Here is a 27177-nt window from a genome sequence, read left to right on the forward strand (position 1 = left end):
TGCCACGAGGGTAGCATGAATCAGGGATTGGGTTGCAAACACAGAGAGATTCTGAGACATGTTGTTAATGACACGCCATTTCAGACAGCTTCTCAACAGGAAGGCATTGCAGGTGTTCTCAAAAAGATTTCATTCTCTTTGAAAAGAAGTCACTTTTGGCTAGGATTCCACAAAATCTTCTCACAATGGGAAAAAACCTAAGTGATTTTTAACTTATAGTTCCAAGAAGAATAACATTTATTACTGCTTTTGTATTAAATTCAGGCTGGTGTTTTCTACATGGTTTTAGCTGATAGCAGAAGGAATGCCATGTGCACTTTTAACGTCACTGTGTGATAGTAAGGACTGAAAGCTTCAGACTGGAATGATTGGGCTCTTGTTACAGAAAATATGAAACTGACCTATAATCAAGCTGAAATACACCTACAATTCAAACAAAACAAGAACACTCAGATTCCTTCTTTTTTTTTTTTTTTTTTGATACAGCAACTAGAATCCAGGATAGCTGATGTTTTTGTTAGCTCTCTGCCTACTTCGGTGTACATGCCAAGTTGATGTTTCCAAAAATATCACTCCTCTGTAGTAAATAGATCAGAAGGTGATATAAGCAGACCCCCAAACACCTCTGTCAATTTAAGGGAGCAGTTTATGCTGAAGACCAGGGCTGTGCCCAGTGAAATAAAACTGTTAAGTTATTTATGGATTATTTATTCTTTCACTTTTACACTCTTTCCTCTGCCACCCACACAATAACATAGTTGAAAACACTGAAAGTACCTACTCCTCCAAATCAAAAGATTAATAATGCCATACATTTCATTTTTTGGATTAATATTATACTTCTAAAGAAAAAGTTACTAAATGTTTACTATGCATTTCAAAGCAATGAGGCCATATATTACAGAAGCTTTCTTGCTATATCAAGTAAGATTTAGTTTTATAGAATGTGGCTATTTAAGTATATTGTTAAGATTTTCTTATGGATTTTTTTTTTTTTAAATAAACAAAAAGCAGTTGTGAAAAGTTTTTTGGATTTAAATCCTCCTACATTACCACAGTCTTTTTTTAGCCACTGCACTGTTGCACAAGCCCGGGGAGCACAAACACAGTGTCAGCGTCTTGCCTTTCCCAACGTGCATGCCAGCTGCAGCCCTGGCGCTCGGCGAGCGATGCCGTGCTGCTGCCCAGCGAGGTGTGTTTACGAGGCGGCTCTGACGCAAGCCCGCAGCAGGAGCTGGGTGAGAGGTTCCTCCTCGGGAGGCCAACTCTCGCAACTGCGCGTCCGTGCGGGGAGCGCACGGGTGACGCTGACGTGGTAAATATGCGAGGGACAGGCTGGTGTTTACTGAGGTACGGCCTGAGTCATTGCTCAGCCTGCGGGGCTCCTCCTCAGCAGAGCTCAGCTTCCTGGAAGCGGCTTCCTCGCTCGGCTACCCTCAGAGCGGCTACAGGAGAGCGAGTTTGTCAGAAATCTGCCAGTACTCTGAAAGTATCTTTCCTTCTTTCTGAAATTATTACTCAAAATCATAAGCATTAAAGTGGTTTTTCCTAAATAAACTCACTTACATGGAGTTTTTTTTTGGTTGTTTTTTTTTTGGTTGTTTGTTTTGTTTTGGTTCGGTTTTTTTTAGAAAATAGAAATTAAGCTGCCCTTACTCATGTCCCCTCTACCTCCAGCTGCCAAGGGGAAAGTGAGACAGAACTTGGGCTAGAGTTCTCTATTTCAGGCTGCTAGCTCTACCCTGTCCACTAGCACCATGGGCAACAGCAATAAATCCTGAGTCAAGACAAGGGCAAGGAAAGATCAGTGACTCAGAACACAGGACTTCTTACTGTTTAATGACACAGACTATGTTAGGACTTTCTGAATCAGGTTAATTAGGATTTGGTATTTTTTCCTCATAGTTCTACTCTGTTGTTACAGGAGTAAAGCACATGTAATCCTATCAAGCATTTGATGTGTCTCCCAAAACTTCAATGAAGTATTATGAATTGATTTCAATGATCTTTGTTGATGAGAAGACTTACAATAAGAAGAAAGTGCCTTTATCACAAAATGATTCTTCTACATTCTGGGATTAAAAAAATCCATCTTTGAGTTTTATTGAAAAGATTGCAAATTTTACATATTTAAAAGCTTACAAATGCCTTTTACTATTCTTGTCATGAAATGATGCCCTATTCACCACCATTGAATACCTTGACATGTAAAAAGAAGAAGGAGTCTCAAGCTTCTGAAATCTGAATTTCTAGATTAGTTGCTGACTGAAAAGAGCTACATTGTTCACTCAAAACAGGAAAAATAATCAGAACAGAGGGGTTGAGCATGGCAAAATGCAATAATAGCACTATTCTAGGGCACATGAGTCAGACAAGAAGAAAATTTTATAATTTATTGCTATAAACAGGAAAACTTCCTTGCCCCAGTGATGACATTTAGGGAAAATGGGAAAGTAGTATACTTCACTGATTGTTTGATCAGAAAGTTAGCACTCTGCAATTTCAATTAAGCTTGGACAGTTGGGTTTGTGTGAAAAGTGCAATTCAAACAAGTTAAATCTATACTTTGTAGCAATGTAAAACCAGGTTTCTGCAGATCCTCAAGTCTGTACTTCTGCAAGGAAAGAATGCACATTCCTTAAGGAATATATTACAGGCAATAGACAAAAAGTTTCCTCTTCATTAATTTTTGGTAATAAATGAAGATCACATTTTGCATTTATTGGGATTTGCGCTCTACTGTGACCTTTGCACTTACTCCCAGGCTACAAACTGTATTGTATTAGATAAAACTGGCTGAAAATGAGGAACTGATTTTGCAAAGATGGATGAAGGACTTTTCACATCAACAGGGCTGATTTTCATTCTCTGCCCATTGCTAGTGAATGCAGTAAATGATGCTGTGGGGATTCCTCCTATATTCTTAGCTTTTATTTTCCTTTTGTCGATTTTTTTTTCTTAACTTCCTTAACATAAATATTTTTTAAAGACCAGAAATAACCCCTAATGATCAAAGCCTTGAAATTCCTTCTGTTATGTTGAATGTGAGGAAAAGGATGAGAAACACAACAATGACATTAAAAACAAATTAACACATTCCTGTTTAGGAAAGATCTTAGAAGAAGTAGGTTGTGAATGAGAAACTCATATGTCTCAAGAGTCCTTATACTAGGCTGTACTGGATCAAACAGCACTTATGGTGGGAGAAAATAAGTGGATAAATAGTTATGAAGGCTCCAAACACTATCTTTGCTCACTACATTTCAAACTGTGACCCGGGCCAATTAAGGAGATCTTTTTGATCTGATAGTAGATAACTTTGTGGTACAGCTACATTTTTGTAGGAGAATAAGTGGCCATGGAAGAAAATTAGTATAATTATAAAATCATTTGCCTAAGAGCTTTCAGTTAACTATCTAGCAGACACATCAGGAAAACTACAAGTTGCTTCTTTTTTAAGGCATGGTTATTGATGTGGTTTTCTAAAGTTTCATCACCTGTGTTTTAAGTCCTTAGGAGTTCAGAGATCCACCTGATGAGTAAGGGAGTAGCACAGGACAAATGATTCGTATCCATTTTTCTTTTTGCACCCATATTTTACCCATTTTGGACCCTTTGACTTATGCTGGTAAAATTGAATATCCATGAACAGGTTACAGATTATTTCCACTAGTGCACAGGATTTTATACTTCAGTTTCTGTGCCCCTAGTACCAATACCTCAAAAAATTAAGTCAGCTGTAAAGTGGTTCCAGTCTAATTCCAGCCCAAGTTGCTGCAGCTAAGCTTTTAATATCAGTGTTCTCATTGCACTAAGACACAGGCAGTATTTTCTTATCCAAGCATACTGCATGTGTTTTTCCTATCAGTTCTGTGTTATAAGGTTATATTCTTGTACTGTAAAACATTAGCTCTTTGAGACTTTGCTGTCTGTAAAATTTCTGTGTAAACACTGCTCTCAGTGGACAGAGGTAACTCATTAAAATGATTAAGAATTGTGTGTCAGTCTGTATCAAAGCAGGAATGTACTCTACCCATTTTTTCATACAGTGCCAGCCTTTAGATCGGGAGGCCAAATTGTCTTTGTAAAGAAATGCCATTCTACAGATGCCGGTTAAGCCTCACCAGTTTGGGCCAGCTTGCAATTGAGCTCAAATACTAGCCCTGATTATAGGAGTTTAGCTAAACTGTCTACAGAAATCTAAAGTTTTGTACAAGATTCTTAGCTGGCTTGACGTTTTAAGGTGAGACCCAGACCCAGATCTCGTGGCAGATCTCTTCTGTTCATTTAGGAAGCAGCAAGTTGCAGATCAAAAGACTACAAAGACCTGATAGACCTTTTGCTTGCATTTCAGTGAGAAGCACCATTGAGATTGCCTCTGGCAAGCTAATTTATAGGGAGCGTTGGAGAGTTATTTTGATAGAGAAACGTTATCTGCTTCCAACATGTTCTCAAAGTAAGTGGTGTGCTGCACTGACAATGTCAGCAGTTATTTTGGGGGAGAAACATTTGTCTATGTCATTTTTGCTGTAATATTTCACATACAACAACTAGTCTATGTCCCAGCTCCCACTCTGACCCTGATGAGAGAAGGAACAGCCTGGGGCTGCTGAATCTTGTGCTAATGATTCCCAAGTGTTTCTCAGTGGAGGACCAGTGAGTCACTGGCAGACATTTTAAATGTTGAAAGGCCCCAGTGAAGATTCAGGCCTCACTGTACATATGAGATAAAAGACATCTCCACCTTAGAATTAACAGTAAACAGAAAATTCAGACAATGACTACAAAGCAGATCAGAGAGTAACACATTCCAGGCTGATAAGATGCTCAGTAGTTTAACTCCAAAGTCTACATATTAGTGGTCTCCCAGCTCTATTGAGCTAACTCTATCGGTTGTGCAAAGAAAGCCCAGAGGAAAACAGAAGCTGCTCTGCATTTGCCTTTTTATATGGATCATGGCTCCGAGCTGGTTTGCAATTCCTAGCCAAGGGGTGACCTACAGACATGGAACATGCACCTAGAGGAAAGGAATCTGTCTCAGCACTGGAAAGAAGGGGAACACACAGCTGGAAGGGTGCTGGGTTTCTCAATGTCACACCAACTCAGGGCTTCTTTCCTTATTGGGAAACTTAGACAACAATCCAAAGGCAGAATCCAGCCCCATCTCACAGGCAGGGCTGGTAAGGTTGCCCAATGTTTAGCATTACTTGTAATTTGATAGGAAAGCAGTAAGCAATGTTTTGAGAAAAACAATTCATTACTGGCCACAGAATTATACGCAAATATACTTGCAGGTTATCTCAAGCAGGTAACCTTAGGAAGCAGGCTTAAGACTGACATTTGGAGATGAACTGTGCCCTCCATAACAATATTGTACCCCACCAATGTATGAAATTCAATCAGTAGGGGCTTGTGCATGTAAATGTGGGCAGAAATTAACCCAAAAGCACATTTGAGAGACTTCTTTCCGTGGTGTTAGGCAAGAAAGATGAGATCTTTGTGTTCAGTGTCTGGTGCCTCATCTATATGGTAGCAGAACTATGCTGCAGCAAAGGAATACCCTGGTTTAAATAATAAAGATAATAAAGATAGTGAAGACTTCAAGATTGTAGCCCTATCTGCTTTTCTTCTGTACTTTGATAAACAGTTGTGTAGATACTGATATCCTGGTGTCTCCTAAAATGGTTAGGAGATGCAACCATCAAAACATTCATAGCTGTAAAATGATACAGTTTTGTGTCTCCTATAAGCTAAATATCTGACTCCTTACTGCCTTCCAGTATTAACCTGTACCTAAGTGCACCTAAGGTGATGCTGTGCTCTGACACAGCAGTTTTAGACACCCCAGATGGCTGCTTTAGCTGTGCAGCAGAATTTGAAAGGCAGAGAGAGTTTGTGTCATTATCACCTGTATTCCGTAAATCATAGTTGACAAGGGGCACAGTAGGGACATTCCCAAATAAGAGGATTTGAGAACACCACCACCATTACCACACAGCTGCATTCATTTTTTAAAATGAAAAGGTAGCTCATTGGAATTGTACCATGAGGAATATTACATATTAAGCTTAAAAAAAGAGAAAATGGCACCCTCAGTCAGTATGTCATTAATATGGTGGTGCTGAGTCTGCATTAACTCCAGGCTTCTTTCCCTCCCCACTCTGCTTCAGTAGCTAAATTAATCAGCTCTTGCACTGCCAGGAGCCAGCACAGTGCTGGTGTGTGCTGACACTTCTTGGCTTAGCTCAGTGATGTTTTATGCTGTCAAGAGTAAGCACAAATCACAGATAAGAAATAAAAGCAAGCTTAATAATTAATATTAAAGGGCAGTCCTGCCAGTACAAGTTGTGGTTTATAAAAAACATAGAATAGCAGAATAAAAAGTCATGCAAAACTAATCTATTTTGTACTACTGATCTGAAATATGCAGTTGCATCAGAGAAGGATTCTCTTTCTAATGGCCTTAGACAGTTATTAATAAGACTGACAATTTAAATATTAGAATTAATTGTATTAGTATAAATTAGAAATGACAGTTTCACAGTAATGCTGCTGGGTCTCCTTTCAGGTAGCCCCTATTGGTAGAGCTAGCTGGCACCATCAATTTAAGACCAAACCTGCCTGATGAAATATTTTGTTCCTCAGGGCCTTTAATGTCAGATGTAGAGCATTTCTGGGACTGTGGCAACACCTGCCCCAGCATTCCTTTGCAAGAGCTTCCCATTCTCTCTCCCCTTTCCCATACCACTAACACCTACTCTCTGTTTGGTGCAGTTCTCACAGAAGGTTAAAGGGCTCTTAAGGAAACACATCTTGGTCTCTGGAGTTCTTTAAATAAATTTCCTAAATTGCAGCTTACATGGAAAAAATGGTGCATTGTGTTTTCCATCTTTCAAACAGGCCTCTCCCACCTCTTCCTTCAGATGACACACATATCCTACACATAAACTTCTTCTACTAAGATCAAGGAGAAGGGGTAGAAGCTACTATCCCACAGGACCCCCTGCACCTTGCAGGCACTCCCAGTACACTTGTCCTTTGTCCTCTGCCACCCCCCCCACAAGTTCCTGCCTTCCCTCCTGTCCCAGCAGGAACCCCTTTGGGGGTGCTTTCATTCAGGCCTGGTGATGGGGGTAGCAAGGCTGGGTCTATCTGATAGGCCAGTGCAAACACTTCTCAAAAAAACCCCTCTAAACCAGTTCAATACCACTGATACAATATTTCTGAAAAGCAGCCTCCTGTACAACTTTTTTTCTCCCCAGAAATTATGCCACGTCTCAATCCAATTTGCAGCAAATTCAAAATTTTCCTTGACAGTCTGTTTAATCTTTTTTCCTTTCTTTCTCCCATTTTCACTCCAGACTAAACTTTCAATGCAAAATGATTGAAATTCCAGGAAATTCCAGTATTTAAAATCAAGATTTTGCTATCAAAATATTTGGATTTTATTTAAATTTTTCTCAAGTGTTGCTTTCAGTACTCTTTGTAGGCTAACCTTAGGCTCAGCCTTACATCCAAGTTCAGATCACACCAGAAGATGTCTGAAGAAAGCAGTAAATGGTGGACCCACAGGAAAAAATATAATGGCTAACACATTTTTGTGCTTCAGTACTTAAACAATTCCACAAACTCCAGCTTGAAAACCAAAAACTTACAGTGACTGATCAGATACCAAAATTTAAAAACATTAAATTAATTTCATTGCCACCCTTTCATGAACATATCCCATCTGAATCTAATCTACTTTGAAGAAATGGAGTAATGTGATTTTAGATCAGAAGCAAACCAGGAAAAAAAGCTTCCCTACACTTAACTTACAGAAATATTTTACCATGCAGTGATAAACAGTCAATTTTCTCAAGTTTACAAATATTATCAAATTGTTATTAAATTTTTGGAGGTTTCCTGGGATTATTTTGTTTTCAGGATGCTGTCTTACTTGATACAATGTTTGCCTTGGTACAATGTTAATTACTGAGAATTTATTCACCAGTTCCAGCAACCTAGATAGCAGAATAGGAACCACACTGGCAGTTCAGCTAAAACACAGGATAATCTTGGGTTTCAAAATGGGAAAAGTTTAAAACCTTGACCACCCCACAAACATTATTTTGGCAAGGAACAACTCTGTTATCAATGCCAACTCATCGGCCTTGCTGTAGCTGTGAAGAAATTCAGAAGCTCTGATTTCTAGGCAGCATTTGCTACCAGCTGCTGTTAGGACTTCTTAACCAGGTAACCTGTTCAGCAAGACTCCTGTCTGCATGACAGTGGTGCATGGGCCCCAGTGCATGCCTGCCAAGGTCCATAAGGCTGGCACTTTGCAAGTAACCAGAGCCTCTTTTGTGGGGCTGGGATGGGGAGGCACAAACAGGGGCACAGCAATATTTACTCTTCACAGAATGTTTTCTCTGGCACCTCCATGATTTGTTTCCAGCGCCTCTCTCTCCCCAAAGGGACAACGAGCACATTTATTTGTGTTTTTAAAAATCAGTTCCCAACTCAGGCCTACTTTGTGCAGACTGTGTTATCAGCAGCTTCCATTTCTTAACTGGGGAGTAAGAACAAGCTATAATTAAAGGCTGAAGGTATTTATTCTTTCTTCCCTGCCCCGAAGGGACTGAGCTGCTGCCAGCAATTACAGGCAGCTGGCAGTTCCCTGGGATCACAGGAACCAGGAACCAGTAAGTGCACTCTGGTCCCATCTACCTGCCCTAGAAAAACTCCTCTGCCACTGAACAGTGACACTTCCCAACTCTGCCTTTCTCTGGCCCCTGAACACCCACCTAGGAATGGCCTTATTTTCCAAAGGCTACCCACCCATTTAGGTCAAAATCCTAATCTAAGGAGAGTGGTGAAAATGTTGCCATTCCATTCACTCCCTATAAGCAATTTCAAAATGTTTCAAAATAAACACACCAAGCGTGTGTGCACAGGTGGTGTAACCAGCACTGCAAAGGCGATGGAAACCAGGGCATGTGGCTGCCCTCGCTGTTGATGAGTTACATCACTGCTAACTTGTCCTCCTACTTTGCATAATATATAAAATTTTCCTTTGTGTGCGTGTAACAAGAAGTGCTTTCTGATGAAGTTTCCATCGTTGCAATGGCTGTTGTCATGCTTTACTTGGAGACTGCACAGAATGTGATCCTGTTGTGGCTGCTTTGGCTATTTTAGTACCAGGTAGAGACTCCCAGCATTGTGTGCAAGTAACTGTGTTACTTTTTATAGTAATGTTGTTAACTTGTCTCATCCTGTGCTGCTACTACTAAGTGGTTCTCTTTGATTTACATGGGTGGTTGCCAGTCTCTTCCTAAATAATAGGCAATACAGAATAGAACCAAAAAAAAAAAAAAAAAAAATCTCATGTAACAGAAAATTGTGTGAACTTTACAAATGAGAGCAGTTTAATCTGTAAAATATTTTTTAGGATTCCGGTCAACTATAAAGTTGTGATATTTCATACAGGCTGTTTTGAAGAAATGAATCAACAGGGTGACTAATTTAATTATTATTTTCTCTTTCTTCTTTTACTACCCAGGCATGTGTCTCTTGTTCTGCTTCCCCATTCCTTCCTTTCTGCCCTGTCCTAATCCTTCAGCATTTGTTTGATTTGAGAAATCTCCCTAGAATATTGCTGCTTCCTCAGTAGCCTTTGTAATAGCTCCTTTCCTGCTGCTGTTTCCTCTGAGCTGCCCTGTCTCCACAGCCATCCCTGCTGGTTCCCTGGAGCACATTGCCCTCTAGCACTTGTACCCAGCAGAGGTCACTCAGCAGGTCGGGGCTGGGTGTTGGCTCCCTGAACTGAGGAACACAACCAGAAAAGATCTCCAACAGCAAGCTGCACACAGTTCTAGTTGTGGGATGTTAGCAAAAAGAGGAACTGGATTTTGGATAATTGCATGTCTGCCTAAGTCCTTCCACTTACTAGAAACATACAGATTAAAAAAAAAAAAGTAAAACAAACAAAAAAAATCCGTTGTTTTGGGGAAATTCTATGTAGCCTAGGTACAGCTTCACAAACCTAGAGGGTCTGGAGAGAACCCCTGACAGTTAATATATTCATCACCTCCTGAAGGAGAAGATTATGGCATTGAAAGCCATTCCTTTAGGTAAAGTCCAGAACAAGCCAGTGAAGAATATAGTTTCAAATCCTGACCACCAAATGTAAAGTTGTTCCAGCCAAGATGGAACCAGCCTGGAACAGCTGGGTTCCAGAGGCAGTAGCTGCTTCTGCAGTCTATGCTCTATAGCCAGTACATGCAACAGCCATTTCTCTTCTGTCTTGGCCAGGAAAATCTCCAGAAATCTTTAGGAATGACTGCTGCTTATCCTAAATCATTGCAATTCATGGTTCTGAATCTGGTTGGAAGTGCAGAGAATGAGCAGGACATTGTGTGGATAAATACAAGTGCTGACAGGCTTCAGCAGCTGCTGCTCTGAAAGATCTCAGGGAGAGACATGCTTACATGATGGCCCAGACCAATGTGAAGAGCAGCTCACTTCCATGATCATTTGAATTTATCCACAAAGTCTGGTAGTACTCAACTAGCAACAGTCTCAGCACAGATCTGGGCCACCACAGTGACTGAGCAATGCACACACACACACACACACACACACACACACACATCCCTCAGTGCTCCTGAGCACCCATAGCTCCATGGAGCAGGGGCATCCCAGAACAGGTGCCTGTGTGAGGAGCAGGTGGCCACAGAAACCGATTGGAAAGGTAGGAAACTGAAATTCAGCCAAAATTCACTCATAGCTTCCCCAGCTGCAGCTGCCCTCACACAGAGAAAACTACTTTGGTAGTAGTTTTCTTTTGGTGGTTCATCCCATGCTCCCTGACTTACCTCTCCTCCCTGTACCTAGACAGGGACACATCTCTGAAATTCTGTGGGACAATCAGGATAGAAGACTGCAAGTCTTTCAGCCCCAAGGGTCTGACTGTATCTAAATTTACTGCATGGTATAGAGGGTTCCTAGAGCTGTGCTCCAGCTGGTTGTGGCTCCAACTCAAGACCACTCATTCTTGAGACTCTCTCTCCAACCAGCTTAAGAATTCTCCATGTACAAAAGTAAATTATAGCCAGATTTGTTGGTTTCAAAAGGGAACTGGGAGGAATGGACTAAAAATAAGCCCATCTACCCTCCCACCATCCCCCTGGCCACCTTATGTGTCCTGGCAGCTGAATACCATCTTACCTTGTGCCTCACATTGGAGGGGAGAAAACATTCTCTTGTACTGCTTTCTTCTATTTCCCCTCTTCATCCCATCCTTGATTATTTAATAAGTGCACTTGAAGAAGTACCCTATTTCTTCTTATAAGCAAATGATTTTATTCCCCTAATTGAATTTTAGGTTAATTTGGTGGCAGCAGCTTGAACCAGTTATCCTTGTGTTTCCCATAAAACATGCATACATCTGTGACAATTTTTTCTTAGTGTTTGACATGAATTTTACATGAGGAAAGATGAGGTTAAGAGCATTTGCCTTCATAATGATAGGTTGTATTTCCAAATTGCATAATAGTTCTATTTTTAGATAAAAATCAAAATTGTTTCCAGAATCCCTGAAGCCTGTACTTCATACTTCCACAGAAAATGTGTCTCATACAAATCCTTCTTCTTTTTTCGTGGAAAAGGACACAGAGAACCGATGCAGTGGGAATAAAAAAAATGCTTACAAAAATACCATAAACAAAATCATTCCCAGAGAAAGTTATAATAAAAAAAAATCCCCCTAGTAGCAACGGGGATTCTCAGTAATTCTGTACTGGCAGTGAGATAGTTCACATAAATTTCAATGCATTAATATTAACAGTGGTTAAAAAAAGCACTTTTTTTAGGCTACACAATTGCAGATTATAAGGCTGTAGCTTAGAATGGGGCTTTATCAATCTTCGTCATTACTAAATTTAGCTCCTTACCAGCAACTTTTAGAAACAGATTTTCTTCATCTGCAAACCTCTTTATATACATAAGTTTTTCTGTGCAATAAGTAGGCAAACTGGCACAGGCAGTGTATGTACTAATATGCACACAGACAGCAGTTTTGGGTTTTTTTGCACTTCAGATAAATGGGAGTATGGGAGTGACATAGGACCAAGACCAAAACAGATATTTGGCTGCAGAGTGAATTCAGGTTAATGTACCACAGGTTACTCCAGGAGGTTTTAAAAGCCTGCTTTTGCACTGACCTGCTTCTCAGACAATATCTTCAGCCCTACTTTTGCTATATTTAGATGTAACTTCCCCTTTCATTGTTATATGGAATAAACCACTTATTATCCAGAGAATATTTTAGGGGAAAAAAAAAGCTTCAAAAATCCACAGCTGTACATCAAAATCAAAGTAAGAACCACACATTTTGGATAAGTTGGTGGTGTAGCACTGACATCTTTAGGGTTCCCTTGTGCAGATAACAGCATGTATCAAATGCAGATGGCTCATTTCATTTTGCATAATCAACTTTCAGTATTCATTACTTTAAATCATGTCATGTGTGGCCAAATATGCTTTTAATTTTTATGTCTTTGAATCTATAGCCCACTGTCATTAAGCAGCTTGAACTGCTTGCTACATACTTCAGCTGATTGAATGGGAGTCCTCTGTGAATTGTCTTCTACAGCAACAGCTCCAGCTTGAGTGCTGTGGACAAATCTGAGCACTTCCTTTAACACTTGGCTGCAGAAATGTCAGTTTATTAGCCAGTTTTTAGGATTGGAGGTTCTCATGTGCAAAAAGCAGTATCTAGGGACACCCACAGGATCAGGGCTGGCCAAGAAATGCTACATTCAAGACAGAGTGGAGTGACTCTTCCAGTGGTTTCTGACACTACTGTGCAGAGAAGTAGACAAGTAATCCACCTTGCTGTATGTTCTTCTAAACAAAGTGTTAATTGTCTAAGGTTCTTCCCCCTGCTTTCTTGCCTAGTCTGAAGTATCATTGGCTAAGTTTTTCACTGGCAGGAAGCACAAGTGGTTCATTAGTAGACTAGTACTGGTCATGAAACAAATCATATTTTTCTTGGAAACTGTTTCTGACTTACTGTCTACTGATCAGAGAATGACATTTCAGGAAGCTGAAAACAAAACATGTATAGCTAGTGTTGACATTAGGGATGAAGCTTTAGAGGAGACAGTCACAGTGACCCCTCATAGGGTGTTATTGTCACAGATACATCCCACTTTATTCAAATTAAAGCTATATTGAAATGCTGCTGAATTTTCCACCTGATTCCCTATTAAGCAGTATTACTGTTACTTTTGATAAACCAACAAATGATCTTAGATCCCTCCACCACTCCTGCAATTGCAACAACTCATTTGGATACTGCTGTGGTAGTCTTGAGGGGAAAAATCTCCTTGGAAATTCCAATTAGTAACTGACATTCATTAATAGAAGAATCTGCTGGGCTTCCTATGCATTTGGTAATCCTGATTTATGGCTATATGTGCATCACTGGACTGATACCTCTGTCAGTCACCTGAAGGTGACTCCTGCACCTTGGAACACACCAGGTCAGTCTCAGACTTATTCTACTCTAAGCAATACTAACAGGAAAGCTGCTATTTCAGCTGCAGTGCTACAGACTTGTATCCAGTTAGAACCCACCACATCCCGGCTGAGTGATGCTTTTGCAGTTTTGACCAATTCTGGTTTGTTGCAGTCAACAGAAAATTGTCTGCAAATAGTTTTTGCATAGCACTTTAATAGTACTTTCCATGATGCACTCATATGTGTATATATGCACTTGAGGTTAGACGTGGACAGGATCTTTTGTCACACAAACCCATTCAACTTCTTGTATAAACAGTGGGAACACAAAAGTAAACATGCATGCAGGCCACATGCTTCACTGCAAAGACAATTAACTGGAAAAAAGTATTGGTTCTTGTAGAGAAATGGCACAAAAAACAATGAGAAAGGAGACAAGGGACACAGGAAGGAGGAGTGCTGAAAGTGGAGCTCTGGTTTATGGCTGAACATATGTTTGGCTCTTTTTGCTTGGCTAAACACGAGAAGCTTGCATGTCAAGCAACGCCTAAAACAGATGAGTGGAATTAAAACCAAAACTGCTCTGTGGTCTTGCTTATTTCTTCAGGAAAAAAGAGAATTGTGCAAGTTCCTTGTAAGACTGCATCAAAGACACCTGATATCTAAAGGCCAAAATCTTTTTATAATCGAAAAAAGGTAGTATCTGTAAGATTTTTTAATAAAATTTTAAATTAGTGGTATCATTCATATGATCCAACTCACCACTGTTTTATGTGTATGTAAGAGAGAAGAATTCAGGACACAGGTATTTTTACTATGTAAATAAATTAATTATTTGGATAAATAAATCTCACACATTTGTCCTAATTTACAACTGACATTAAGAATCAACAGCAGTTTTCTTTATTGGAATAATTTTTGCTTGTGCAATACAAACGTATGTTGAAAATGGTACTTTTCCACATGGGGCCACAAGATTTGATCAAGAAATGTCAAACCACATAATTATGGCACTTCTCAATGCCTCAGTTGTGAATTACTGCAACAAGACATTCTAAGAAATCTAGGACTAAGCTGCACTAAACTTTAATTTTTGGCTTTTAACAGCTTTCCTTGGTGCTTCTGCAATTTGAGTATGCTTCTTAAAAGTTTTTAAGGAAAGTAAGTTTTCAACAGATTGTCATCTCAGCATTAAAAAAACGTTGGTACATTGCTATACATGACAGAAAACAAAAAAGTAGCCACCAGTACCTTTTGTAGTAACTAACTTCCTCAGCAATATATTTGGCCATTTTGATAGCATGACTTGACTTCCATCTAAATGTTTTAAGTTTCCTAAGAATCTATGATTTTCCAGAAGCAGCCCTGGGAAACAAAACAAAACAAAAAAAAACCCCACCAGTAAACTTGGAAGGGTAAAGCAACAGGATAGAAAATACGAATGAGATAAAGATGAATAACTGCCAAACCTAATACAAGCTCCTCTTAACACAGCCATCAACTACAGATTTGACTTCGATGAAGAGGAGGAACACAGGACTTCTGGTTCTCCATGGGAAGATGGAAGGCACCTCAGCCATCTTCTCACAGTTCAGCATTTGGCATAAACCAGGGTTTACACATAAAATATCTCCCTGGTCCTACTTATTTACTCATTGTGCTACTCACAACAGAGGAAGACCTGCAGTGTCAAGTCCCAGACCTTGATGCAACCAATCCAAACATTCATTATTAGTTTCCTTGAGGCAGAATACAACAATTTTTTTTCTGATACACAAGTCCTTTGAGTTCCTCTGCTGTTGGATAAAATCACTAAGACAAATATTAAGTGAAGAAAATTAGCTTTATTTATGTAAATTAGAAAAGAGAATTGTTAGAACTTTGGTCAAATTGTTAATTCTGTACAATTTACAATTATATTTACATACAAAACTTCTAATAAAATACAGTACATCACACTCTTCCTGAGTCACAGTGTGTTTCTCAGTTCTGTAAATTTTTTTTCTTCTTCCTTTTAAAGCAATTAGATTCAAGAAGGAAAGAATATCCTCAGTTTGACAGTGTTTGGTTTAGGTAATACTGTATTAAGAAAGAAGTCAATACATTGTACTTAGAAAATACTTTGTAGCCATTGCAGTTTTGATAGTTATTCTTCTATATTAAAATATGTTCCTTGCTAAAAATGTTAATTACATACTTATTATGAGCTTGTTGCACTCTATTTATAGACACAAGACAAGGTGACTTCAAATACTTCCATCTCTCACTGCAGAGATACAGAAATCAAGTTACACGTACAGATCAGTGATCATTCAAAGATCAGGGAACGTCCACCCACTTAGAGCAGAGGTCTGAACTGAGGCACAGTATGTTAAGGTTGCTGTCCAGTCCTGGACAGGATATGTAAGCTATTGCCTGGCTCCCCTAATACAAACTTATCAAAGTACACATCCTGCAAAGTGAGACTGCGTCAAGCAGCAAGGCACTGAGCCTGTCAATCCTTACATATGCATGACAGTGCCACCCTGGAAAGAGCCACAGTCCCCAGAGAGGTGTTGGAGAGCTATATTTCACAGCATTTGTTACATCTTGGCCAGCTCAAGATGTTGTTAGGATTAAAGCTATCCATATTACCTTTACTGAGTTGAATTTTCTAAGATCAACAATAAACTGTTAAAAGGATATCTAATCTGTTTAATGAATGATGCATTGTGTTAAATTAGTAATTAGCATAGATTACAACCTGTAAGTAAATTTATGTCCCTGGTAAATCCAAAAACCAATTATAGTAATGTATTTTTGACAAATATTAATTTAAAAAAAAACTTTACTTAATGGCTAAGTGTGGGATGCTCCTAAATATATCTATGGTAAAGTATACTATATTTTTTTTAAACATAGACATGTGCAATTCTGATATTTTAGTCCAAAATAATACAAAAATACAGATTTGATGACCTCTGATTTACTCATAGTCTTTAGAGATAATTAAGAAGTCTTACATTAAGAGAACTTTATCTAGAAACTTGCTTTCTCATAAAAACTTTCTGTAATACTTCAGCACAAACTGAAATACATGATATCAACTCATGACAATCCACTGTGATTAGAAATTAAAAGGGACTTTTTCGCTGTTGATATCAAAGTGCATAAAACGATATATGGGGCTTTAAAGAAAATTGGTCTTCAGCTGAATGCTTGAACTTTTCCCAGGATTTTTTGCATGTTTAGTAGTCTTCACTTTGATGCTTTCTTGATTGCCTTTAATAGCTGACTCAAGCCTGGCTTTCATAGTTGGAGAGGAGGCCATTAGTTTTTTAAAAACTGATGAGTACTGTGGACCAATCTGCATCAGAGTTTGCAGAGCAAACTCATGTAGATTTTTTGCCGAGATTGTAGCAGAAACCAGTGCATTTTCATCCAAAAGAAAGGAAATGAGGATGGGAAGAAAGCAGGCCACCAAGTGAGCACCTGCAAACATCAAAAACAGCACTTAAATACACAATCTTTAAAAATAGTGTCAAATTCTAACTGGAAATATTTCTCTAAGTTAGCATGTAATTCAAACTGTAAAGCTGTAAATGTAAGCTGAACTTAAAAAACCCAACATTCCTGTGAGCAATTTTCTTGGCAATTAGTGTTCAGGACTGAATTCCTAGTGGTCATTTTGGTTTTAGTTTGTTATTTATGGCAACTTGGAGCCTTGTCAATGCTTCGGGTCCAAGAAATAGAAGTAACTTACGGTGCTGCTCCTCAGCAGCAGCTGTCAGAGCTGTAACCACCTTTATTCCCTCCTGAATGACTTGAAGTTCAGCAGCATTTTCAGGTTTTGCTTTTTCTGTTTCCTGCAGTTTACCCACAATGGATGGTGCTAAAGAATGGATATAAGGGTATGACACAGTTTTGTTTGGATGCTGAAAGATGGAAAGCAGCAGCTGGTAGCATTTACACTGTACCTAAAGGGAAAATGAAATTTGCAGTTAAAAAGCATTATAGTTCAAAATACATCTCCGGGCGCTCTAAATCTAACAGCTTGTCAGATAAAATTTTTGGGAGAGAGAAAAATGTGCCTCACAAATTTAAAATTCATCAGGTTGTAGGCTGCTCATGTATAATACTTTATAGGACCATTATAACTTGTAATCAATTATTAACAGGAACCAGATCATGCATTCTGTTTCTTTCCATCAAGTCTGACATTTTTGAGTTAAGGAAAAAATACCATTTTTGTTTGAAGATCAGTATTATTTTGAAAATACTCTCTTCTTAGCTAAAGTGCAATACCAAAAAAGTGGTGCTTAAAATATAAGCAATATCCCTGTCAACCTGTAGGTACAATTTTAAAATGCCTGAAATGGTGCAGTGGCTTGCATCTCTTTGGAAGCCAATAGGACTGAAACTGCCGAGTGCCTACATAATTTGTGAAGAGCTCTGATGCCTAAATGCTTGGATGAAATTTGCAAATGCATGCTAATATTTCCTTGCAGTTATATTTGGCATTTTCAGTTTCCTAACAGTGAAAACCAAAGTTTACAATATTGGGAATGTACTGATACATAAAAAAGCATTGTGTTACAGTTATTTCTCAAGTAAGTGAAGCTTTAATTTTCTGTTTCTACACAAATATATATAGCAGAGATACAAGAAAAGCAGCTTACAGTGAATTCTATCAAATACGAAATCTAATGCACGTTATTCTCAGAGCCAAACTTTGAAAGGGAAAAAAAACCCCTTTGTATAAATGCTTTTTTTCCCTGATACATTTTTTTTGTGAAGGATACTAATATATGAACTGTTGCACCATAATCTAATGCCACTATATGAAAATATTTATGCTAGGTCAGAACAAAACATGAATCTAGTTCAGTAAGCTGCATCCAGCAGTGGCCAGGAGCTGATGTTTATGGGACAGTAACAGTAACAGTTTTGTAGTGGTACTTGCTCCAGCTCCCAAAGACTCACAGCTGAGGGATTTCCTGTGCAAAAGACACTTCTGTGTATTGAAGATAAAATGAAAAAAAAATTTGACAGGTGCCTGCAACACCACACAACTGTATTGTGTACTTAGCAATGTATAAAGCACTGACTCTGATGCAATAAAATAATAGGAATGCAGAATTGCATACAGAACAATGATTAAATGCACTGCTGGACATATTCTTGCTCACTTGTTCAAACTTTAGTTTAAAATACAACAGATATAGTCAGGAGAGAATTAACTTCCATCAACACACAGGAACAACTAAAATAAGCTAATATTCATTTAGTATGGTAGTGACATTCTATTAACTTCACCAGTACTTACAAGAGGATCTTTTGAGTCAAGTGCTGTTTTAAACTTCTCAATACAACGCTTCTGAAGGCACTCTACAGTAGAAACTTCTGGGCTGGTAGACATAACAAATACTGTAATAGCAGTGAGTAGGCTGACTTCATCGAGTTCTTGGAGAAGGCCATCTACTATCAATAAAGAAAACTGTTAGATTTGCATTAAAAAATCTATGAGTTTAAGTGGTACAAAGAGGAGGAATAGAAATATCCATGTCTACGTTTCTTTAGGAGCCTCAGTTTTCAAATACACGGCATCCTCTGATACAGTGAGATGGACTTTTACTGCAATAAAAGCTAAGGACAAAATGGGGATTCAGGGGTGATCATATGCGTATTTAGAAATTATAGCATACTCCTAGTCCATTGTTTCTTTGTATAAAGTACAATAAATATGTTTGAAGAGCTGGTATGGCATATTAGAGTGCAATCTATTTGAGAATAATATAAAATTTGCATTTAGAATATATATTCTTTTGCTGTAAGTTTTAAACAATTTTTTAAAGAGAAGTTCCAACAACAAATTACAGTGTAAGAGATTAAACATAAGGAACAATGAAAATACTACAAACTTAGGAAGTTAAAGCAGCAGCATACAGCAAACTGATTCAAGACAAAAAATTCTCTTTTTGCACTACTGTTTAATACCCTTTGTTTCACTAGAGACACTAACTCTTAGTGGAGAACCTGCACTCAGTGGACAGCTGTCTCTTATGCTCAGCTGTACACTGAAGCCATAGCTGCTGTTTATGCCTTCCTATCACGAAACTGCACTGTGGCACTAAACAACAGAGAAGTAAGCCTTCAAACCCACTGTCCTGGTTTCAGCTGGGGTGCAGCTAATTTCTTCCCAGTAGCTGTTGCAGTGCTGTGTTTTGGATTCAGAATGACAATGGTGTTGATAACACACTGATGTTTTGGTTTTTGCTAAGCTGTGTTTATCCTAAGTCAAGGACTTTTCCCCTAGTCTCATGCTGTGCCAGTGAGAAGATAAGCAAACGAAACTGGGAGAGAGCATAGCTGGGATGGGTGTCCTGAACTGATCAAAGGCATATTCCACACCATACAACATCATGCCCAGTAAATAAACTGGGGGGAGTTACTTGGAAGGGCAGATGATCTGGGTTCAGGAAGGGGGGTCTGGCATTGGTCAGAAGGTGGTAAGAAACTAAACAGTGCATCACTTCTTTATTTCTTTTTGTTACCATTATTATCATTTACCATTATTACTTTATTTTACCTTAGTTTCAATTACTACACTTCTTATCACAACATACAAGTTTTACTTTGATTCTTCTCCCCACTCCACTAGGGTGGGGGGAAGAGGGAGTGGGGGTTGAGCGAGTGGCTGTGTGGTGCCTAATTTCCAGCTGGGCTTAAATCACAACACCCATGTTCATACTTTTATAGATGATGACTTCTCATATGGACTGGAGGGACAAGACTGCACTATAGTTTCAATAGTCCTTGGTAACCAGCTAATCCTCTTGTGACTAAGAGAGAAGTCTTTTTTTAGATGTACATGAATTCAATTTAAATAAAACCAAACAACATTTCACACAAATATTTCTCATTTTTAACTCATAAACCCAATATCTGTGCCTACCTTGATCCCAACAGTCAAGCACTGTGACCAAAGCACTACGTAGAAGATCAGTCCAAGCATTCTGGCTCTTCTCTGCTCGAGCCATTGGAGAAGACAAGAGCCCTTTCAGAGCTTGTAGAGATGCAGCAACTGTCAGAGGTAACTGGCCATCTTGCAATTTCACAGCTGTTTCTTTAAGTACTCCAATAATCAGGTACAAAATAGTAGGAAGAACTGAAACACTTCCTGTAAAACAATGCAAATTTATTTCACAGAAATTTTAAAAAATGCAGGTGCATTTTACATTAAAAAAATTGAGGCAGTTTTCTTGGATTCTTTTTTTTAAAAAATTCATTTTTTAAAAAATAAATATAATTTATTTTTTAAGCATATCTGTGAATAGAGGCATTGTTAATTTGAAGAAAAGATTTGAAATATCATATGGCCTGCTATAGCAAACAGGGAGTCAGATTTACTTAAGTGAACTTAAACCTCTTCCCCTTTAAAATAAGCATTGTATATCTTTTCCTTGATGGTGTTACTACATAAAGTGTGGAATTATGTCATATTCAGAGAAAAGTATGAACAGAAAAATCAGAACCACAGAGGAGGTGGTTCTCATGGAAGAGAAGACATGAAGAATACAAAGTATAGTAGTGTATACAGTATATCCTAGTATATATACTGGTACATAGTAAATTCTTTATATATACTACTATATAGAAAGAAGAGTAGAAAACAAAGGATAAGCATCTAAGTATATTTTGCATATGAAGACAATACAGTGAAGGAAATTAACAGGGGGTATCGTCAAAAGTGGCAAGAGGAAATACTTCTATCACATGATGTGTGGTTAGCTAAGGATGCCATTGCTCTGGGAAATCATTGAAGTGAAGAATTTAGGAAAAGTAATAAGGACTTCAGAATAAATATATGTATAAATCCCCCTAGAATTTGAATAGAATCTTCCAAAAAACATCTTGGAAAAGAGAAGACCTAAGGAGAGAGGCATATTGTTCCATAGGCTAATAAAGAGATTTTCATGTCTGAGAATCTGATAGTTGACCAGTCATAGTAAGAGACCACTAAAAATGTTTTTAAATTCACAGGAATAATCTGGCATAGCAATTTCATTTATTTTTATGTCTTTGAATCTAATAGTAATACAGAATTCTGCATATATTGGAAGTAACCTAGAAACCTGCATACTTACGTGTTGCTCCTGTCCTAAGTTATGACTCAGCAAAGTAAAGAGTTAAGCACATGGCTTAATATGCTTATCTCATTCCCTAAATAGCAAAATGCTTATGCTTCTAAGATTTTAATATACTGATGCTCATGTGAGACCTGTTGAATAATGAGAGTCTCTGACTATGCATAAGTATTTTCTGAAGCTGAGGACATCTATTTTTGAACAGCCAGTCTTTGAAAATTTATTGCTGGAATTCAGTAGGAAATTTAGGTCATAAACATAATTTACTTGCAAATTTTTTAATGTATACATATCATGACAGGTGCCTGAAGTAAGAGACATGGCAGTCACAGGACTGTAACTTCAGTTACCTACTAAAGAGGAAAAAATTCTGTGATTCCACAGAGGAATTCTCATCTCTTTGATTACGTGAGCCAACTTTTGGAGTGCTTCATTATTCAACTGACTATATAAGCAAGCTTAAGCTCCTCTTTTTAGTCACCTGAACAAAATGCTTAACTTCTCTACTGTAAACGTTCCCTGTGGTCTGATCCTGCAAGCTGTTTGTTTGTGGAATAACATGGTCAGCTAAAGACAAAAATAACTACAGTGAGAAAAAAATCACAGATTATTTTTCATACAAGATAGCTGTCCTCAGATCTAGGTGATGCTATGATTATTTACTTTCACTTTAAACTGATAAATAATGGGCTGCAGATGGAAATAAAAAAGCATTATCATCACATTACAAGACTGCAAGGGCTGCCAGCTATTCCATTTGGAGCATCATATTCCCCACAGAAGAATCATTTAGCAGAGAACAAATTTTTGAAAAAAAGAAGAAATTTTCAGGGGTGGTAAATGCCTTGGTGGTGGGGAACCATCCTAAAGTTTGGAGCGAATTCAAAATGAATAATGGGTAAAAGTCAACCAATCTGAGAATTCAACTGTAACTCCTTGCAGCTGTTTGCTAATGTTCACATGATGGAAAGGTAACATCACACATTTCCCTTTTGAATTTATGTCTGCATTATAAATTCCAGAAAAGACAATTCAAGTAGCATATAATCATGTAGCTGTTGCATACTTCCCTGTAGAAAATGAATCTATTAATTGCACTGCTATAGGGTGGGAGAAAAAGAGAAACTACCCATTTAATTGCTTCAGTTTTGTAACTTGTTTTGCAATTTGACAGTCAAAAAATAATTAGAAAAGGAAGTTGTCACAGGCAAATCAACAAAACTTGCTGCCAGACTTAGCCAGATAAGAAAATCAGGTAGTAACAAAGGGAGAGAAAAGGCCTAATATTCTTTCATTTATCTATTCTTGTGATGAAATAGCATACCTTCAGGAGAGCAGACTGCAGGAACATCAGAGAGAATAACTAATGCTGCTGCTACCAGTCTACTTCCATCTTCTGACAGCAACAGATGTTTTCCAGGTGGAACTGCAGGGCTACAAGTCAATTTAGGGTTGAGCTGGGGAAGCTGTCTGACAAGAATACAAACACACAGCTCCAGTGTTGCGAAGACTAATGATTTCCCAGGCACCAGTCCCCCTGTGTCTTTGCCCTCTCCAAATTCTGGTAATGTTTCCTTTTCTGCAGCACCATCATCAACTGAAAGAAAAACAAGAAAGGTGGCAGAAGTCTGCAGGCTGTGACTTGTTTCCAAAAAGTTTACTTCTTAAGATTGTTTCAGTACCAAATTATAATCTTGACACATATATATGTGCATGGGTATGCAGTCAAAATTCTACTAGCAAACACCCATCCTTCTGAATAAGCAAACTATGCAGTGATTGCCAAAAGGCAAAAGGGTGTGCAATAGACTTTGACACGCAAGATACTGAGGCACCAAGCCAATATGATGTCATCTGATACAAGCATTTTGATTCTACTCCCAGTTTTTTCCTCTTAGAAAATGAATGTTAGGAAGTTACAATCAGAGTAACTATTGGAACCTGGCTTGTAACAGCTGTGTGTGCCAAGTCTGTCCATTGCTCAGTTGCAGCTGACCCCAGCTTTTCACTAAGACTCCTCCCTCCCTGACCAGCTGCATTTTCTGCAGTTTTCTCCTCACTTTCTGCCCTCTGTTCAACACCTAAACCACCTGCTATCTATCATACCACCTGAATTTCTTATTTTAGGAACCTGGACTGTCTTAAGTAAACTAGAATTAGAGTCCAACTGTGAAAGACTTCAATTAAGACTCATCTCAGAAACCAGTTTTCCAAGAAAGAATTGCTTTAACCCTGATCACAGGTATTCAAACATCTCACACAGTACTGTACCTTCTGCACTTCTCCGCTTTTCCTTCACATGTTCCTGAGCTGCAAAAAGAATCAAGCGAACCACTTCAAGGGCAGCAAGCTGAATATCAGGTGACTCTCTGGTCAGTATCAGTCGATGCAAAACATTCAGCAGCTCTACACCCAACTCCTACAGCAAGAAAAACATCTAATGTATTTTAATTTTAATGCAGGAGTTTTTAGGAACTTTTTAATACTTGTTAAAGCCAACACTATTATTCTGATGATCTCACTAAGGAACACAATGTAATTGATACAATTACAGGAGTTGGCATTTTCTTCACCAGCCAGCTCCTATCTCCCAGGAACAGCAGTCCCTGTCAGTTCTCCCAACAAAATAGTTACCACAGTTATTTAAGATAAAGGGCACTTAAAACAACTGGTAAAGCCAAAGCAATCTTTATATTCTGGCTTCTTAACTTTTGAAGGTGGGGACACTACATTGTATCCCTCCTACACTATATGCATTTCCTTGGACAGAGCATCAAGAATCAGCAGAACTCAGCCATGTCCACAGGCTTTACCATTTTCACTGGGTCAGACAATTGCATGGCATGCAGGATGGTATAAAGCTTAATTTAAAGAAAAAGAAAAAGAAATTTCAGTTTACTACTTCTTTTTAGGATCACTGTTGTGGTGTGGGTTTTTTCCTGATTTTGCCTTTTTTCTTCTTTTAGTAGCAATGCTTTTGTCCAGTCGTCTTTTACCAACTTTGATTTTTCCAACTGAATTAATTCAAATATGCCTTGACACAGAGAGAGTAAGCGAACTCTCTTTTCCAGAATTTGGTCTTTACCTGGCTCTCATCCTATTAATTTAATTACTCCTTCCTGATGAAATGTCCTCAAATTCTCTGCCCCTCACCTTACAGGTCCCACATTGTATTCTTTTTTATCCCCTCCCTCTACAGCTTTGGATTTGGGTGAAGCTTATAATTTACCTACTACTTATATGTTGAAGATTTCTGAAAATACAAGAGACTGTAGAGGTGCTGTTCAGATTAAAACTATGCCTTAATTCTGGGGGGCATTTGGTCATTATGCATTACCTGATCACCACCTATTTTGGACCTTGGCCATGGAACATCGAAGAGTGCCTGAAGGGCATGTAAGCAGGCAATAATGTTCTCCATTGCTGCGTCTGATCGAGGAGAGCACAGGAACTCCACACTAATTCCTGTAAGCATCAGAAAAAAACCCCATGTGTACTTGAAATTTTAAGAAGTAATTTTTTCCACCACTAAGTAACCTCACAGAAGGCTGAGCAACTATAGAAGTAGCATTTTAAATGAATTCATCTCCTATGGCTAATATCTTGGGGCAAGACCTCTATTTCTATCAAAACAATGAAAGAAACTTCACCTTCTAGACACTATGAAACTCAATTATAACTGGCTACTAACATAAATAAAACTCCAGCAATTTGTGAATAAAACACAAGGTCCAATGAACAGACAGGACAATTCATAATGAGTACAGAGCAGAATATTTCATTAATCACTCTGATTTATGTAATAGAAGATAATGCTGAAATTAATAGTTCACAAACTCTAAGGCTTTATCTTCCCATTAAAAAAAAAAATGCAAAAAATGCTGATTACCACAACTAGATAACCAGTTAACTACATGAAGCCTAAGCTTGTAAATCCTAGAGCAGATAAGAGCTATCTTTTTTCTCAGCTTTCAGGACTCCTCAAAATATTGGAGATAACCTTCATATATAAACTGCAATCTATATTCTCATCCCAGCTGTACAGCTGTAATTCCAAAATGGGTGATGACTTGGGAAACCAGTCAATGTCCACTAAACAACAGCCATGCAACAGAAAAGCAGTTTAAAATTCTTTCAGTTTCTATGTAGGAAATGAAAATTAAACTGCTATTTTATTAAAAAGCAGAATAAACAAGCCATATGCCCACTGTCAAGTATGTGAAATTTGATGTACTAAGCAGTAGAGGAAGCCGGGGAAATGAGCAGTTTTTGTATCAGAGTTCCCACTTCTAGCTGAGAGAGCAATGGAGCTCAAAAGAGACCTGGCTCTCTGCAGAAAGACAGGGATTCAAAAGAAGACACATGCAACAAAGTCACACAAACTCCTTCCAAAAAGGGATTAAAAAAGAAAGATACAAAAGAGAGACCAAGAAAACAATATAACCAGAAATGGCTTATTCTGTAAACTGAGAGAACTGAAACTGAATTCAACTACCTGATTAGCTCCTGCAGTAGTGGAGCTTTACATGAATGTAAGGAAACAATTCTTTACTTTGTGGGTGACTGAGCACTGGCACAGGTTGCCCAGAGAGGTTGATTCTCCATCCACACAAATATTCAACAGCTGTCCGGACATGGTCCTGGGCAGTTGGCTTCATGTCCCCCTGCTTGAGCAGGAGGTGGACAAAATGATCTCCACAAGTCCCTTCCAACCTATCAACTACTGTGTGTTGTAAAACTGTACTTCAGTGAAACCAATCCATACACTCTGTAACTGTACTGGTACAAACACTGTAAAATTGACTCTTGAACTTGCATGATTATGAGCAGAGCAATAAGCATTTGTTTAGGGCTTGTTTAGCTCACAGTGTTTTTTGTACCACATTTGGGGAAATGGCTTACAATTTTCTCACAAGGACGTGAAATTTTTCTGAATGCATGTTTTTCCAAAAGAAGCAATACTGAATGATGCAGTTAAATTTGAATAACTAAAAATTTATTTTCTAACAGCATCATCTACATTTTGAGTTACAGCATCTAGGCAGACTATGCACTCACTCACTAACCCAAGATAAGATGAAATCTGTCGGTATTCACATCCTCAGGAGATTTCACCAAGGGTCTGGTAGAAGAATCTTGACACATAGTAGTCGGGGTAACAGGTCTGGAGAGATTTGTAACTCCTTCATCTGGATCAACAACAATGAAACCTGTGCTAGTGAGCCATAAAGCTGTAGCATAAAGTATCAGTGCCCAAGAGTTGTAGTAATGAGGTCTGGCATTTTCAATTGTCTCTGCTGTATAAAATGTACCACCTACAAGAAAAGAAATTAGTTTTAAGGGCATAATTTATTTTCAACTACTGTATTTTCTCATTCTTAAAATGGGATTGTGTTCTGTGTACGACTTTTTTTTTTTAATGTTCGGTTCATTTAGATTTATTTGGACAGAATGCAAGAGATTACCTATTTCTTCTTTCCAACATAAAAATAGCCAACAAATAAGAATACCAAACCACTCTTCGCATCCATGAAACCTCTGTTTTCAA

General features: G+C 38.4%; 1 protein-coding gene across 8 annotated transcripts in view; it reads right to left on the reverse strand.

The window, feature by feature from the left end:
- Positions 1-15327: 15327 nt before the first annotated feature.
- The window catches only part of HEATR5A (HEAT repeat containing 5A), a 65792-nt gene continuing 53942 nt past the window's right edge, over positions 15328-27177 (reverse strand). For 7 of the 8 annotated variants that reach the window (XM_059849872.1, XM_059849877.1, XM_059849876.1 and 4 more), the window contains 8 exons: positions 26696-26944; positions 24967-25094; positions 23901-24048; positions 22954-23226; positions 20438-20662; positions 18809-18963; positions 17246-17459; positions 15328-16974 (listed from right to left, as the gene is read on the reverse strand). In XM_059849872.1, coding sequence (XP_059705855.1) covers positions 16673-16974; positions 17246-17459; positions 18809-18963; positions 20438-20662; positions 22954-23226; positions 23901-24048; positions 24967-25094; positions 26696-26944 — 1694 coding nt within the window. In that variant the 3' untranslated portion in view covers positions 15328-16672. The remainder of the gene's footprint in view (positions 16975-17245; positions 17460-18808; positions 18964-20437; positions 20663-22953; positions 23227-23900; positions 24049-24966; positions 25095-26695; positions 26945-27177) is intronic. The other variant, XM_059849874.1, reaches the window with a different exon arrangement.

The sequence above is a fragment of the Haemorhous mexicanus genome, chromosome 6 (genome assembly GCF_027477595.1).
Source record: "Haemorhous mexicanus isolate bHaeMex1 chromosome 6, bHaeMex1.pri, whole genome shotgun sequence".
Taxonomy (NCBI): Eukaryota; Metazoa; Chordata; class Aves; order Passeriformes; family Fringillidae; genus Haemorhous; species Haemorhous mexicanus.